The sequence below is a fragment of the Gorilla gorilla genome, chromosome 2 (genome assembly GCF_029281585.2).
Source record: "Gorilla gorilla gorilla isolate KB3781 chromosome 2, NHGRI_mGorGor1-v2.1_pri, whole genome shotgun sequence".
Taxonomy (NCBI): domain Eukaryota; kingdom Metazoa; phylum Chordata; class Mammalia; order Primates; family Hominidae; genus Gorilla; species Gorilla gorilla.
The window spans coordinates 193,914,602-193,927,089 of NC_086017.1; the positions used below are offsets into that span (position 1 = coordinate 193,914,602).

General features: G+C 34.3%; 1 protein-coding gene across 6 annotated transcripts in view; it reads left to right on the forward strand.

The window, feature by feature from the left end:
- The window catches only part of ATP11B (ATPase phospholipid transporting 11B (putative)), a 125,266-nt gene that overhangs the window by 35,219 nt on the left and 77,559 nt on the right, over window positions 1–12,488 (forward strand). For all 6 annotated transcript variants that reach the window (XM_031009492.3, XM_055381939.2, XM_031009494.3 and 3 more), the window contains 4 exons: window positions 979–1,059; window positions 7,344–7,451; window positions 7,651–7,779; window positions 8,380–8,483. In XM_031009492.3, coding sequence (XP_030865352.2) covers window positions 979–1,059; window positions 7,344–7,451; window positions 7,651–7,779; window positions 8,380–8,483 — 422 coding nt within the window. The remainder of the gene's footprint in view (window positions 1–978; window positions 1,060–7,343; window positions 7,452–7,650; window positions 7,780–8,379; window positions 8,484–12,488) is intronic.

The following is a 12,488-nucleotide window of genomic DNA, read 5'->3' on the forward strand; positions in this document are numbered from 1 at the left end:
TTCCAGGAGACCATTTTCTTTGCTTAAGTCTGTGTTTATTATAGGCTGTTAGACAGTTTCTTAATTTTCACCTTGTGCTTAAAAAAATTATATATGTATATAAAATCAAGAGAACTTGAGTATAAATCAAGATTTTAAAATAGTGATGGCCATTTTCCTTTAAAGAAGTTATTCTTTTCTGATAAAACTTGGCAATTTCAGTGTAGCATCAAATATATAAACTCTGAACTCTTCTCTCAGTAGAACCTGGGATTTCAAATGAAAAATTGAAACTTGTCAAATAATCATTTTAATGCTTTAGGAAACTTTTACTTTTTTAAAAAAAAAAATTGCTTTCTTTCATGAACAGACAAGGAACTTCTGATTTTCTGCCCATAGACCGTTCGCTTGGCTTTCTTGGAAAAGCAAGAAATGTATGCTAACCATATCCACGTAACATCCATACATTTGTGAAATCACTAGCTAAGATGAATTCAGCTTGTCCATGGAATAGAACAAATTTAATGGGACTATCCGGAGTAAAGGAACATCATTTTCCTAGTTATCCACCTCTGGCTTTGTTGGATGTAACAAAATCACTTATAGAAAAAAATTCTTTCCATAGTCCCATTCCTAGTTTTCTTTCCCTAGTGTTGATATCATTCTGAATCCAAGGGTAAAAATTGCTGACAGACTCTTCAGCATTTATCAGGATGTGCAAAGAAATGTGAAACGAGATCTGAGTAGCTGTAGTTCCACTCCTTGGCGAATATTGAAGAACTTTGTGTTTAAACAGAGTTGCTGAGTCCAGTCTAGCCATGTATGTGGATAGGCAATAGATTTAAATAGTCTTCCAACTCCACATAATAGCCAACAAAGTGAAGTTGTGAAATTGTGAACTAAAGTATACTCACTGTGTAATGTGAAATTTTAGATGTTAATAGTGTGATGTGCGCAATATAAAAATATAATATTCTGTATTCTTTTTTATAAATCTAGCTTATGATTGATACACCTACCAGTCCAATTACCAGTGGACTTCCATTATTCTTTGTGATAACAGTAACTGCCATAAAGCAGGTATGAAATACTTTCTTTTTTTAATTTTCCTCCAAGTCATTTAGAAGTTGCTAAATATTTCCACTCCAAAGTAACATTTATTGTTGTGAAAATAATTTCCATAAGAAAGCAGCAAATTTGTCTGATATGTAGTAAAATTAAACTGAATTAGCCACTCTGTTATATTTCAGGTACCTGGTGACTCATGGAATGATTAACATCGTTAAAATATGTAGTTCCCTTGACAGAGCTAGAAAGCATCCAAAAACAAGTATTGTATATGTATAAACCATTTATATATGAAATAGATTTAATTATAATCATCTTCGTAGAGTTTGGTGATATTTAAAGGAAATACAATTCAAAAGAGATGTTTATAGAGAGCAGGGTATATGCTTCTGGTATGAACATTTGTGAGTAAAAACTATGTAGTTCAAAAATTAGGCTGTGGTAGCACATACCTGTGGTCCCAGCTACTTGGTGGGCTGAGGTGGGAGGAACGCTTGAGCCCAGGAGGTAGAGGCTGCCGTGACCCGTGATTATGTCACTGCACTCCCACCTGGTTGACAGAGTGAGATCCTGTCTCAAAAAAAAAAAAAAAATGTATAGTCCTTTTCTACTGTTTACAACTTTCTCTTATGAGGTTAGTTTTTATGTATTTTCCCCCTGGGGAAATATTTTCAATCAGAGCATGAATTGACATTAAAATCTAGTTACAGAGAAACAAGGTTATTAGATAAATATATAGAATAAGAAGGAAATTCATAGAAATGTCCTGTTGATTTAGCTACTACTTCTCAAAAAGGTCTTGGCAGGGTTTCAGTTATACAGAGATGATTCCTTCCACTTGCAAGAGAATTAACTGAATTTTCTCAGGCAAATGTGAATTTTTCATTTTATAAGATGTAGGGATAAGGCATAAATTGACATGGAAATAAAATTGACAAACATTTTACAGTTCTGGGATGACGTATATTCTTTATTGCATACATAAGAAAGATAGGGGAGCCTATAGATTAACAATTAAATTATGCATCTACATGTCAGAGAATACTAGGCCACAGCTCTAAGTTCGATTTTACTTTCTTCACTCTTCCATTGGAGATTAAAATGTGTGTATATCAGTCGATATGCATTTAAATCACTCCATATAATTATTCACTTGATGAATATTTACTTTGATGAAATAAATGACAAACAGATGTCATTTATTTCAACAAAGTAACATGTTTGTCCTTTGGACCTCGTTTCTATATATACTTTCACCTTAGGTAATTTCATCCCATCCAGCAGATTGAAGTTACCATCTCTATGATGATGGTTCCCAAATTTATGTTTATCCTGAAACTATTCTTTGAACTCCAAACACACATGTACAACTGTTGGTACAACATTTCAACTTTGTCATCTCACAAGAATCTCAAACATGACTCTTGATTTTTTTCCCCCTCAAAAACTATACTACTAGTTCTTGTTATTCTGCAGTTTATTAAATGGCACTACCATCCAACCACCGCAAGCCTTGACATCATCATCCTTTGACTGTTCTGTTTTATCCCTACCTTCAAGATCTCCCTCATTAGTCCAAGCCACCATCATCTTTTGTCTGGACAATTGCATTCTTTTCTGAAGAGCTCTCTCATTTCTGCTCTTACTCTCCTATGGTTTTCACAGAGCAGCCAGATTGATCTCTTAAAATCAGATCACACTACTCTCCCACTTAAAGCTACTGAACAGTAGCTTTGCATCACCACTTTGACCAAAACATGTCTTTTCAGTGATCTACAAAGACATAAAGACGTACAGAGTCTAGACCCTGGTTCCTTCTTCATTTCCTACCATTTTTTTTTTAAACTCACTGTGCTGCAGCTACACTCCTCTACTTGTCCTCGAACACAGTAAGCATGCTCCTATCTCGAGATTTTATGACTTGCTGTACTTTCTTCCTGGAAAGTTCTTCTGCCAGATAATTGCATTCTCAATTCATTTTACTCTATACTTAAACTTTGACCACCATGCCATTCTTATTTCTTAGTCTGTCCTTTTTTTCCTTCATATCATTTATTCTTTTGTTCTATTGATAAATGTTGGTATTTTAGTTTATCCGTCACTTTCATTTGAATGTCTAGCTCTATGATGCCAGATAATTTATTCTATATACCTGCTTATTTCCAGTTAGCAGAACAAGACCATGCACATATTGGGCCTTCAGTAGTTGTTTAACAGATGAATAAATGAATGAATGAACTTATTGGATATTTTTAAAGCCATGTAAAATGTTGCAATACCTCTTGTCCTTATTTCCCAATGTATATTTGGCCAAATATGGACTGCATTTAACTGGAATATGATACCATCAACTGAGTTGAAAAAAAGTTGGTGAATTTTTGTTTACAAGTAAGAGTTTAATATAATCATAATAATAATTGACAATCAGTCTCCTTCCAAAATTGGTTTAAGTAAAAGTAAATAAAGGCAGAAAGCAAAAAGGTTATGCCTAGAACCTGTGTTAGTATGATTATTAAATATGAGTACTAAATTTAGATGAGAGCTTCCTAACTAAGGCAAAAGGGGGAAATATAAAAGGTCATATAGTTTTCAAAGAGAAAATTTGAACCACAAAGATTTTCTCCTTAACTCAAAACAAAATTTTGACACTCAGAGTTTTCTCTTTTGCAGCAACTATTCCTAACTTTTTCTCATTTAAATACACAGAATACTTCCATATATTGTTCAGATTTATGTATCTATTTATTACTGTAGATCAATAGAACAAATTTTGGAAAAATTGTAAAAGTGAAAGTTGCCATGTTCCAACCTTTCTTTCTTGTCTTCTCCCCTTTTAGTCTGCCTTTTCCCTTTATACTTCTATCAAAATAGGAAAAGGCTCCATTATCAATTACTTACACTTTAATATGAATGAGGTTGTCAGTTGTTTGCTTGTTTTTAGCTTCTCCCAACTGTATTTACATATTAAGCCTTCTCCCCAATTGTGTAATGCAAGATACAGTGCTGTAGGAAATAAGATAGTCTTTGCCCTCCACGATTCTAAAACCTATGAAATAGGAAGGTAAGACCAAATATAAAAATAATTATGGTTCAATAGAGTAGTAGTAAAATCCAGTGAGCTGTAGCTAGCTATTCAGAGAAGGAAAGGAACACTTCATCTGGATGATCAGAGACGGTTTTGTGGAGGAAATATTATTATTATTATTTTTAAATAAATTTAAGAATTTATTCAAGTAAGGGTCATATTTCAAATCAGTAGGTAAAATATCAGACAATAAATTGTGATATGATAATCACTTGAATATTTAGAAAAAATAGTTGGATTCATACTTCATACCATATAGGAAAATAAAACATTTGGATTACTAAGCTGAATATACGTAACTACAAAATAATAGAAGTAAATACAGATGAAATTTTATCTCATTTTCAATTTGGGAATTAATCAGTTAATCTACTGGTGTAAGCAAGGAAAGGTATCATATAGGAAAAATAAAATGTGAGTGTTTAAAAGAAGTCTGAATAATATTAAAAGCAAAAATGAAACTGAAAAATTTGTGTTCTGTGTAACAAAGGGCCTATGTCCTTAATTTTATCTTTTTTAGAGTCTCATTCTGTTGTCCAGGCTGGAGAGCAGTAGTGCGATCAGAGTTCATTGCAGCCTTGACCTCCCAGGCTCAGGTGATCCTTCCACCTCAGCCTACCAAATAGTTGGGACTACAGTTGCGTGCCACCACACCCAGCTAATTTTTGTTATTTTTTTGTAGAGACAGGGTTTCGCCATGTTGCCGGGTCTGGTCTCCAACTCCTGGGCTCAAGCGATTCTCTCCCTTCGGCCTCCCAAAGTGATGTAATTACAGGCTTGAGTCACCACGCCCAGCTGATCTTAATTTTAAAAGATATTTTACCAAGAGCACATACCTAAATAAGGAAAAGGCATGGATCATCTCCAAGAAAAGAATTGCCAAATTGCTGATAAATAGATGAAAATATGAATTCTCATGGAGGAAATATTATTAAGATGAGTTTTGGAATATGGGTAAAATGACAGTTGAGGAAGAAGATGAGGTAGAAATGAACTACTTGGGCAAAGGCCCAAGTGCAAGAAAAGGCAAGACCTATTTTGGGGAATTGTAAGTCTAACTAATGTTTGATCCTATTTAGGAAAGTACTACAAGGTAATAGAAGTATAGGTTGGTTCTAAATTAAGGAAGCCAGAAGATGCTTTGTTGTAAGCATTGAGAATCACTGAAGGGGTTCTGAGCAGGATAGAGAATCAAGACAATGCTTCGGGAAGATTAATCTGGCAGTAATGTGTAGGATGGATTAGAATTTATGAGCTTGTATTAAAAAAAGATAATGTTTGAATTATCGTTGCTCTGCTATTAATGTCATCTGACTGTAAAGAAAAGTGTGCTTTTGACAGTTTCAGAAAAAATATTTTGACTCTTAATTAAATTTCTCTAAAATGACATACTGCAACTTAAATAAGGCCAACATAATTTAGGTGTCTTAAGAGTGCTTTCCCACAAGGTTTCCACCTGAAAACAGTATACCTTCAAAATAGTCTTTCATATTTTGCTTTTTATTTTATAATTTCATAATATTTTAAAAATAATAGATGCACATTTTTTTAAGGGAAACAGCACAAAATAGAATATAGTAAGTCTTAGACTCCTAACTCCCAGTCTCCTAGTTCTCCTACCCAGGGAGCAATTATTTGTAAGTTAGTCCAGATATCTATGCAAAGTGTTCACATAGGCAAGCATATTTTTTCACAAATGGTAACATAGAACAAAACCTATTCTGTACCTTATCTTTTTATTCACTTACTCTTTCTTAGATATGATTCCATTATCTATACTTCTGCTGTATCTCTGAGTTCTTGAATTTTCTTAAAATGGCATAGGAAGTCTTTTCCACTTAAAAGATCGCCATTCCTTAATATTTAATCAAAAGATTCTTTGTGAAATGCTTGTGTCTGTTTCCTTCCTAGTGATGATCCATACAGGCTAACATATTTTTGTTAAGCACAGTTGACCCTTGAACAATGCAGGGGTTAGGGGAACCCCTTATGCAATTGAAAATTCATGTATAACTTTTGACTCTCCCAAAACTTAACTACTGATAGTGTACTGTTCATCAGAAGCCTTACCAATATCATAAAACAGTCGTTTAACACATATTTTGTATGTTATATGTATTATATACTGTATTCTTAAAGTCAGCTAGAGAAAAGAACATGTTATTAAGAGCATCATAAGGAAGACAATATATTTACTATTCATGAGGTGGAAATGGATCGTGTTTAGGGTCTTCATCCTTGACTTCACATTGAGTAGACTGAGGAGGAAGAGGAGAGGTTGGTCTTGCTGTCTCAGGGGTGGCGGAGGCACAAGAGGTAGAGGAGGTGGATAGGGAGGAAGATGATTTAAGTACACTCAGTATAACTTTTAGTGAAAACAATCCGTGTATGAGTGGACCTGTGCAGTTCAAACCTGTGTTGTTCAAGGGTCAACTGTACTAATTATAATTCTGTCAGTCTGTTGTTTAAGAAAGTAAAAGAACACAATCTCAGTTCCAAAAATCTGCTCATTTTTTTCTACGTATTGTCTGTAATGCTCTGTGAATTTATACTTTGTGATTAAAATATCATTTGTACATAGAAACAATAGAATTTAGTGATTGCATAGATGTTAGGAAAAGGGTAGGAATTAAGAATGACTCCCCAGATTTCTGGCAAGAACAGCTTGGTAGATGGTGATGTTATTTGTCAAGATGGGAAACATTGGACATGCAGCACACTTTCAGGACATCATCTGTTTGGTTCTGAATATGTTTAAGACATTTATGAGACATCAAAATTGAGATATTAATAAAGCAATTAGGTATTCAAGTTTGGAGTTCAAAAGAGATATATGGCTGGAGATACACATTTCAGAATTACCAGCATATTTATACTATTTGAAGACACAGGGATAGAAGAAATCTCTTAGTGAGAAAGAGGAATGTGAGAAAAGGATCCATAAAGGTGACATCGAAGGAGCCTCCCTAAGGAAATTGAGAAGAAATAACTAGAGGTCCTGTGAAAGCCAGGAAAATGTATATGACAAAAAAGAAGCAAGTGTTTCCAGTAGGAACAAATATCAGATACCTATGAGCATATGCATCCAAATAGCCTAATATGATTCTGGAATGTAGTGTTTTAGGGAAGTTTTTGAGTTTTTTTTCTTATTTGATAAAAGTATCTTCAAATTATACTGAAAAATTATTTTTTACCCTTTGGATATTTACAGGGATATGAAGATTGGTTACGGCATAACTCAGATAATGAAGTAAATGGAGCTCCTGTTTATGTTGTTCGAAGTGGTGGCCTTGTAAAAACTAGATCAAAAAACATTCGGGTATGCATCTGGTAAAGAATGGAAATCAACTTTATCTTGATATCACAGGACATAATTCTAATCTTGATACTACGTTTTAGTTAAAAGCCTACTTTCCTATGCTAAAATACTGTGATAGGCTGCTTCTTTAGAGCCCAATAAAAGTAAGTCCTTGCCTTTTAAAATTTATCAATTCACTCTTCCCCAAAATTCTTTATAGGTGGGTGATATTGTTCGAATAGCCAAAGATGAAATTTTTCCTGCAGACTTGGTGCTTCTGTCCTCAGATCGACTGGATGGTTCGTGTCACGTTACAACTGCTAGTTTGGATGGAGAAACTAACCTGAAGGTTTGCTTGCATATGTTTGAGTATTGCTCTTGGTGAACAAAGTGTCTTTGGATTATAATTATACTTAACTTTGGTTAAAGTAGTAAAGTTTGACCAGATTAAGGGGAAGTTTTTAAAATTACTATTTCAAAAATAAAAAGGTTTTAGGAAAGAATTGATGTTATATCTTTATTTCAGGGGTAGCCTCACATGGGTTTAATCCAAGTTAAAAACAGAAGGTGTTTTTAGGAAAAATATAATCTTTTACTATTTGTCGTACTTTTAAAAGATAAGGGACAAATTTATATTTTCTCAGTTTTCAGAGTGTAATCAAAGGTGAAAATTCACAGTTTTTCCTATTAAATTACTTATGATAAAGTAATAGTGACTATGCACACAGACTTAATTTCCTTATGTGCAAATGGCCTCTTTAGACAGGTAACGATAGTAGCTTCCTTTGCCCCTTGTTTATTTTACATGTTTCTTTCTCTTCTGTTGTCTAGCTGAGTGATCTCAAGTACAGTATGCCATTACTTTACCTATAAAAGAGATTTGAAATAATTGATATTGAAGGTCGCAATTTGGATCTGAAAACTCTACAGTTTAATTCATTTTTTTCAGACACATGTGGCAGTTCCAGAAACAGCATTATTACAAACAGTTGCCAATTTGGACACTCTAGTAGCTGTAATAGAATGCCAGCAACCAGAAGCAGACTTATACAGGTATGGTGTGATATTCAGTATACTTATTTTAAGTCCTATTTACAGACCTCATTTTTAAATAACCATAAACATAAAATGAAATCTTTAGCTAATTGGAGACAGTATTTGTGGGGTGGGTTGGTGGGAGATGCAATTAATGGTGAAAAAAACTAAGAGCAGAAATTGCTAGAATTCTAAGCAAAAGATAATAGTTCAAAGCCAGAGTTTATATTCACAAGTTTCTTCACATTACCTTCTATTTTGCTATGAACTAGCATGCTCACTTTGTAGCTATAACAGTAGTTATAGTAGACATAAGATTATTTTCTTAGAAGAAAATAATGATTTTTTTGGTGAGCTCCATGAAGCCAGGGACTATGTCTTTGTTTTTACCACTATAGAGGATACTGCTTTTAAATTAGAGGATACTACTTTTAAATTATAACCTTATAAAGTTTTCAATATTTTACTTATACGTAGCACATAATAAAGTAAAAAATAATTTTCTATAAATATATAACAGCTATGAGTTTCTCAAAGACAGAAACTATTATTCATCTTATTATCTATCACAATGAACACAAAATAAAAACTATTTTTCTAGTTTGTTAGATTTTTAAAGATCTTGTTTCTGAAAGGAGAGAAAGGAACAGAGGAACTAACTTCTTTTAACATTACAGTTTGCTAAACACAGTGTTGTATACCTTCAGTGATCATCTTCAGTAATCCTACCAATTATATGTGGGCTGTGGAATGGAAACAACTTTTTATTATTAAAAAATTAAATGATTAAGTTCATTTTTACTCAATAAGTGGTGGTAGACTATAAATTACAGCAACTTTGTAAAAATCACCCTCAGCTTCTTGTCATATTATATATCTCCCCCTGTTGGCTGAAATGTTTCAAAGTCTTTAGCCGTTGGCTTTTCCAAACTTCTTACGTATCTTTTTTTGGATCCGTCTTTATAATGGAGGTTTTCTCTATGTGATGTTATAAAAATTGTATACTTTCATCGAAGTCAAATGCAGTATAGAATTTGCCAAATAACTAAAAACTTTGGAATCATATGCTTTAAAAGCACTTGATAGACTGACTATAAGACATATTTAACTGTGAAGAATTTTAAGATTTCTATATTGCTGTTATATCCTGGTCTGAGGCAATGGCAGATTATAAAATAATTATTAAAAACCAGAAAATGGACAACTAAGAACTAAGCAAGCATAAGATTAATATGAGATGAAGTATAACTAATGCTTTGGTGTATGGTTTTTACATTATCTTGGAATATGGGGAGAAAGTTTGAAAAAACTTTTTTAAATAAACCCTTTCTCTTATTGGAAGTATGTGTTTTGTTTTAAATATAAGTAAAATGTAATCATGCAACAGGCTTTTATAGTAGAAAGAAAACTCGTAATTATATCACTACTTAAAATCTTTGAATGCCATTTTTATTCATTCATTCATTTAACAAATTGTTTAGCATCTGTGTGCTCATTGTGATAGGTGAATAAGATGAATAGGAATAGTTTCCCTCCTTGAGGAACTCATAGAAGTTAGAGACAGTATTTATATAAAATTATATCTTTCATTTTATTTGCTTGTAACACATATATGTGCTATATATTTATATATATATATATTCACATATATTACATGTGAAATATTGCAAACATTTTATATGTCCAAGTAGGAAAATGCTTAGATAGGTATATATGTAAATATTTAAAATCTTTTTAAAGAATTGAATGATATAGGTACATACTGAAATATAATGTTAAATGAAATAAGATACAAAGTTGGGGCTCTCATATGATCCCAGTTATGTAAAAATAATGTGTGTGCAATAGCAAAGACATGGAATCAACCTAAATGCCTGTCAGTGGCAGATTGGATAAAGAAAATGAGGTACATATACACCATAGAATACTATGTAGGCACAAAAAAGAAAGAGATCACGTCTTTTGCAGGAACATGGATAGAGCTGGAGGCCATTATCCTTAACAAACTAATGCAGGAACAGAAAACCAAATACTGCATGTCCTTACTTCTAAGTGGGAGCTAACTGATGAGAACACATGGGCACAAGGGAACAACACACACTGGGGCATACTGGAGGATGGAGGGTGTGAGGAGGGAGAAGAGCAGAAAAAATAACTGTTGGGTACTAGACTTAGTACCTGAGTGACAAAATAATCTGTACAACAAACCTTTGTGACACAAGTTTACCTATATAACAAACCGGCGCATGTACCCCTGAACCTAAATGTTTAAATAAATGTGTGTATATATGTACTAAATAGGTAGTTAGGTGACAAGATGGAATCATTGATAGCTGCAGAAAGAAAAACCTGGAGGAATTGTAGATCAAAATTTAGTAATATTCTCGTGGTAGGATTTCTACTGATTTTTAATCATCTTTTTCTTTTCCATGTTTTTAATATTTATTTTATTTTATTTTATTTTATTTATTTTTGATACAGCGTCTTGCTCTGTTGCCCAGGCTGGAGTGCAGTGACGCGATCTCAGCTCACCGCAACCCCCGGACTCCCGAGTTCAAGCGATTCTCCTGCCTTAGCCTCCCAAGTAGATAGGATTATATGTGTGTGCCACCACACCCTGTTAATTTTTTTTGTGTTTTTAGTAGAGATGGGGTTTCACCATGTTGGCCAGGCTGTTATCAAACTCCTGACCTCAAATGATCTGCCCACTTCGGCCTCCCAAAGTGCTGGGATTACAGGTGTGAGCTACCCCGCCAAGCCTAATATTTCTTTTAAGAATGTGGATTGGTTTTGTGATTTTAAAAAGTATTTTCCATTATAGTGAACGGTATTCTTGACCTTTTTTTAAATATTGCAAGAAGCTGAATTAATGATCATTTTAAATGGCTATGAATAGTCCAAGTGCATGTACTAGAACCTAACCATTCCCCAACCTTTCCATACTTGACTCTTTTCATTGTTTTGCTGTTTCAAATACTGTATGGTACCTCATTACAAGTAAATTCACCAATTCAAAATCTAGTGGTTGAATAGTTCATTGCTTTCTCCTCTTTGATACAATTTGCTAACTTGTCTTCCAGGACACTCCCCTCTCTTGGTTTACCTCCTACGTCACTATTCCCTCTGTCTCAGTCTCCTTTGCTAGTTTTTCCTCTTGTCCCAGACTTCTTCCTGTTAGAGTGCCCCAGGACTTGCACTGTTCCTTCTCTACCTTACCTTTCACTATCTACCCTCACTCCCTTGGTGATCTCACCCAACCTCCTGGCTTTAAAGACTGTCTACATGCTGCTGACTATCGGATTTATTTCTCTATCCCAGACTTCTTTCCTAAACTTCAGCTGCCTGTTCCACAGTTCCACCTGGATATTTAGTAGAAATCTCAAATTAATAATCAAGCTGAAAACTAAACTGCTAATCTTCCTGAAAGAAACCTTTTCTACCAGCAGTCTTTCTCATCTCAGTTGATACAGTCCATCCTTCCAATTGCTCAGGCCAGAAACCTTGGAATCAGCCATGACTCCTCACATCTCCTCTCCCTTCGTCTTTCTTCACCTCCTTACTCACATCTCACCCCAACCCATCAGAACATTCTGAAGGCTTACCTTCAAAATACATCCAAAATCTGACCATCTTTTCCTAGTTTTGTCTGAGCCAGTACCATCTCCTGCCTGGATTACTGCTATTTTATAGTCTGTTCTCACAAAAGCAGTCATAGTGTTCCTTTTTAAATGTAAGTCAGATCATGTGACTCTTCTGCTCCACCCTGTAGTGGCTCACCATGTCACTCAGAGTCAAAGCCCATATGTCTATAACCATCTCTAGGATCTGCCCCCATCCCCCATCCCCAACCTTTCTTCTCTGCCCTGTTTGCTGTCCTTCCACCTCTAGCTCATCCTGCCCATACACTGACCTCCTTAGTTTTCCTTGAACATACCATGTCTACTCCCACCTGGTCACTAGACCTAGCCCTTGTCTAACTCTTGAGTAACACCTTCAAGTCTGCTTAAATCACCTCCTCAATGG